Source organism: Tiliqua scincoides, chromosome 16 (assembly GCF_035046505.1).
Source record: "Tiliqua scincoides isolate rTilSci1 chromosome 16, rTilSci1.hap2, whole genome shotgun sequence".
Taxonomy (NCBI): domain Eukaryota; kingdom Metazoa; phylum Chordata; class Lepidosauria; order Squamata; family Scincidae; genus Tiliqua; species Tiliqua scincoides.
In genome coordinates, this window is record NC_089836.1 from 2,796,282 (window position 1) to 2,801,514 (window position 5,233).

General features: G+C 53.9%; 1 protein-coding gene across 1 annotated transcript in view; it reads right to left on the minus strand.

Annotated features, from left to right (window-relative positions):
* The window catches only part of FIBCD1 (fibrinogen C domain containing 1), a 64,429-nt gene extending 63,118 nt beyond the window's left edge, over positions 1 to 1,311 (minus strand). Inside the window, exon 1 of the mRNA XM_066610862.1 lies at positions 1,240 to 1,311. Within this exon, the coding sequence (XP_066466959.1) occupies positions 1,240 to 1,311 (72 nt within the window). The remainder of the gene's footprint in view (positions 1 to 1,239) is intronic.
* Positions 1,312 to 5,233: the final 3,922 nt, after the last annotated feature.

Here is a 5,233-nt window from a genome sequence, read left to right on the forward strand (position 1 = left end):
GGCTTCTCCTGCAAACGCATCCGTGCATGCTTGCGCCGGGCATGCGCGCGCATGGCTTGGCGCATGCCCTCTAAAGTCCAGTCCCACACCCACATTGTGAAGCGGGCTGCCCCGAATGGGGGTGTCAAGCCAACATTACACAGGGTGGGCAGGGAATCTACAGGGTGGGTGGTCACCCGAGGAGTGCCAGCACTTCTCCTCTGGGACCGACCATTTCAGTAGGAGCCCTGGGAAGGTTTCCACAGTGCCAGGCTCATTCCTCCACTCGCCCATTGCGCAGCCTTGCCGCGGAGCCAGGAAGAGTGATGTGACATTTCTCTCTCTCTCTCTGTAAATAAATAAGCTAAATAATTCAAGGGGCAGTTGCCAACCGCCAACAACACAAGTTCCTGCCGTGTCCCCAGGGGAGCGGCGAGGCAGGGACGACATGCCAGCTCCTGCCTGCACTTAAAGCCAAGCTTTGCCAATGGGGCAATGGTGCCAGGGCAATGCTTACCCCCCCACCACAAGTCCGCAGTGCTCTTGTGCTGGGACAACGAAATGCCATTCCACTTGGTGGCAAGCGGGGGAATGGGACGGAGAAGGCACTCTTTCTCTCTACCCACAAAGAAGTAGGGTACATGTGTGTAATGTGTGAATCCCCCCATTTCCTTAACCCCCTTACCATTTCCCCCCCCCCCCCCAACACTGCAATCTCGTGGCAGGCAGGAAGGCTGGACCGAGGGGGGACCCAGATCCACAGCGGGCTGGAAAAGTTTGTCTTCCTCCCCCATGGTGGCAAGTCCCTTGGCTTTAATCCGGAGTGGCTCCCATCAGAGTCTGGTCTTTCCCCTGGTGTCGCAGCAGCAGGTTTGGAAAGACTGGGGGTGTGTGAAAGTGTGTGTGTGTGGGGGGGGGTTCTCTACCTACCCACTTTAGCACATAGATGCACTACCCTGATTTCAAGTGTGTGGGGGGGAGAGGAGACACAGTCCGGATTGAATCCGGATTCAATCCGAATTAATTAAATCCGGATTCAATCCGAATTAATTAAATCCGGATTCAATCCGAATTAATTAAATCCGGATTAAATTCGAATGAATTAAATCCGGATTGGATCCCAATTAAAGAACCCATTTACCACCCCAGTTGAAAAGTCTCTCTCTCTCTCTCTCTCTCTCCCCCCTCCTGGTTCACCCGTTTCCTTCCCATTCATGCTAACACCCCCCTCCCCAAATAATACCCACAGCAAACCCCTACCTGGGATTTCTCCTGCGGTCCATCCTCCAGTTGAGCCGCTCCCCCCACATTTTTCCAGCGATCGTTGACCATCTTTCAGAGTAGGGGGCAGGTAGGTTGGCTGGCTGGTTGGGGAGGGGGCTGCAAGGCTGCTGAAGCCAGTCCACGAGGGTCCCTCGTTGCACTCCCAAACAGTCCTCTATTTGGGGGGGGGGCGTTGATGGAGGATCGCTGGGCAGGCAGAGAGTTCCCAGTTGGAAGAGGGCAAAGATCAAGATGAATGAACGCACAGCACCCCAAAGAAAGGGGGTCTCCCCCTTGCAGGGGGGAAAAAAAAGCTTGGGGGGGGCAGCGATCTCTCCCGTGCCCTCTTGGTGGGGAGCTCTTGGCTTCTTTCTGGAGCTGGGCAGGTCTTGTTCAGTCTCTGTCTCTCTCCTCCTCCTTCTTCCCCACCCCCTTGAGCTCAGGCAGATGGGGGGGGGGGAGAGAATAAAGCACCTTAAAAATGGTGGAAAAAAAATGCTATATATATTTAAAAGCAAAACAGTGGCTTCCACTTCGGCAGCCCTACTAGAAAATGTAGCCCTGGGCACTTGACACTGATGACCCACCTAGAGAAATCTGGACCCCTCTTGGGGGGGTCTCAAGGGGCAGAAGGGGGGGTTCTGGTGACCCACCTAGAGAAATCTGGACCCCTCTTGGGGGGGTCTCAAGGGGCAGAAGGGGGGTTCTGGTGACCCTCCTAGAGAAATCTGGACCCCTCTTGGGGAGGGGCTGGAGGGTTGGTGGGGGCTAGGTTGAAACTCCCTGACTTGGAGATTCCTGAGTGCCTCTGGGCAGCCAGGTGAAGTTGGCCCCAGCTAGGTGGGGGGGCTGGAGGCGCACGTATGAACTTTGCTTCACGTGTGCCGGGTGGAAGGCGAGGATGTGTGCATGGATGGCAAAGAGTGGGGGGGGCAGAGTCGATTGGCGCATTCTCAGGGTCTACCCTGCCTCTCTCCCTGGGGACTCCTCAAGGGGGGGGTGGGGGTCCTTTTGGAAGTTGCGTGGAACAATCCCTCACCATCGCGCATGGGTGCGCCAGGAAGGGAGGGCAGGAGAGCATAAGAGGCACCCGCAACTTCTCCTTTGCCTCCATTTAGCAGGTCTAATCCTCTTGCCTTTGGGTGCCAAGAGCTGCTTAATGAAAATCTCTTCTCTTTGCCAGCACCCTCCTGGCCGCAGCTCAGATGTGGCAGCTGTCTGGGGTGGTTCATACATGCGCATGGCGCAGCCTGAGGAGGGCAGTAGACAACAACATCAGAAGAGCCCCACTGGACCAGACCCATCTAGTCCAGCTTCCTGTATCTCTCAGTGGCCCACCAGGGGCCTCAGAGAGCACACAGGGCAGCAAGTGTCCTGCATCCTGGTGCCCTCCCTTCCACCTGGCATTTTGAGGTAGTTACACATACCCATCCGGGCTTGTAAGCTGTAATGACTTTTCTTCCAGAAAGCTGTCCAACCCTTTCATCGTCACACCCTGTGGCAAGGAGTTCCGCAGATTAATTTCCACTTGCCTGTTCCAACTCTCGCACTGCTTGATTTTAGCAAACGCCCTTTGCGACGTGGTAATTTGTGCGTGCAAAAAGGCCACGAGAGCCGGGGGGGCTTCAGTGTGACCCTTCGGGTTGCAGAATCGGTCCACACATTCAGGGAAAGCGAGCCATGCTCCCGTAAGTTCTGGACCAGAACCTGCTTTCTTCCTTACCTTTCCAGCATGTCCTCCCCCAAAAGCCTCTCCAGCTCTGGCAGGGTTTAGATTTTTGCATAGATGTGGGGCTCAGCGCACCCCAGAGCAACGTCTCTAGCAGCGCATGCCCCCCCCAAACAGCTATATTGTGTGATTCAATGCAGCCCTCCTTAAAGACAGGAACGCCTCACCCATCTTGACATGCCCCCATTAGGGGCTATATGGCCATTGAAGCGAAACTCCCTCATCCTAATGGGGGGGGGGGAGAATTGTGGTGTTGATTTAGATCTATTTCAACAGGTGCGCGCAAAGCAGCTTGCGATAACCGGGAGAAAAAACGAAAACCGCCAATGTAGAAATCAATTAAAAAGCCGAGATTAAAACAAACACAGATGCCGGTCAAAGCCGTTCCGTTTCTCCTCCAGTGATTCCGGCGTCCTCTTGGAAAGCTGCGCCAGGTTGATGGTTATAATTTTATTTTCATTTGCTATGCGCCGTTGGCCGCTGGAACCAGTAATAACTTCCGAGCGTGTACTTTTGGAGATTTCCTTGTATTGTTTTTGGCCGGCGTTTTTTATTACCATTTGTTTGTTGGGAATTAATTGGAAAAGTTATCCTATATATAAATATATATATAATGTGTTTTTTTTTTAAATCGTCTCTCAGTGGGGAAATTGGCAAGACCCCAAAGTGGTTTACAGGCTGTCTGTATTTCCGACATAAACTGCACCGGGGACGTTTTTGTTGCAAAGCAGGTTGGGAATATTCTCAATAATTTGAAATAATAATATGGGAGGCAAGCAGAGAGGGATCATTTATCAGCTCAAGGAAGAGGTCATCCTACGCATGTATAGCACAAAGGGGGGCCGTGTGGCATATGCTGTATCCAGAGCAGGTTAGGAGGAGGTTAGGAGGTGGCTGGAGGTTGCCAGTAAGGGGATATTGTCCCCTTACCTTGAGTGCGATACAAGGACATCTGCAAGAGGGATCTGAAGGCCTTAAGGGGTGGACCTCAACAGGTGGGAAACCCTGGCCTCTGAGCGGCCCGCTTGGAGGCAGGCTGTGCAGCATGGCCTTTCCCAGTTTGAAGAGACACTTGGCCAGCAGTCTGAGGCAAAGAGGCAAAGAAGGAAGGCCCATAGCCAGGGAGACAGGCCAGGGACAGACTGCAGTTGCTCCCAGTGTGGAAGGGATTGTCACTCTCGAATCGGCCTTTTCAGCCACACTAGACGCTGTTCCAGAACCACCTTTCAGAGCGCGATACCAGAGTTTTTCCAGACTGAAGGTTGCCAACCTTGAGTAGCACCTCAGCCTTTTCAATCGGGCTACTTAGATTTCTGCCGGCTATTTAGGTGATGGAAGCATCTGCTTCTCCAACTGGCAAAGGAAGAAGGGGGCAGAGCTGAGGAGGAAGTGTGCAGGAGGTCGGGGTGGTGGCCTGGCCGCTCTAGGCTCCCACTCTCTTCTCCTCTCCTGTCCAGTTCTTGTCTTCCTTCTCCGATGGGGATGAGGAAGAGGAGGTTGTGGAAGTGAGCTGGGCAGATAGAGGTGGTCAACTCCCAACAAATCTGCTGCCCTAGATGACTGCCTCAGTTGACCTCCTAGATGGGCCAGCTAAGAGTCCCCATGGCTCTCTCTCTGCACGGTACCCCTTGCAAATTTGCCTTGGTGTTTCACATTAGGAAACAGGCAGTGGGAGCTCTCCAGTCTCCACCAACCTGGATAACGCTGTTGATGGCTACTGCAGGTGAGAATTGAGGGGAGGGGGAGGGAGAGATGGGGGAGGGGGAAGAGTGCACAAGTGCAGTCTGGCAAGGTCCAAGAAGCCTTGGAAAGCTGCTGCTGTACAGCGGGCCCTCCTTATCCAGGGGTGTGAGCCCTTGGATAAGGCGGGCTTCAGAAGACCTCTGATGGTTGGCAACCTTCAGTCTCGAAAGACTATGGTAGAAGCCTACAGCACCCGGTATTCCCAGGCGGTCTCCCATCCAAGTACTAACCAGGCCTGAGCCTGCTTAGCTTCCAAGATCATGGTATAAGCCTACAGCACCCGGTATTCCCAGGCGGTCTCCCATCCAAGTACTAACCAGGCCTGACCCTGCTTAGCTTCCGAGATCATGGTATAAGCCTACAGCACCCGGTATTCCCAGGCGGTCTCCCATCCAAGTACTAACCAGGCCAGACCCTGCTTAGCTTCCGAGATCATGGTATAAGCCTACAGCACCCGGTATTCCCAGGCGGTCTCCCATCCAAGTACTAACCAGGCCTGACTCTGCTTAGCTTCTGAGA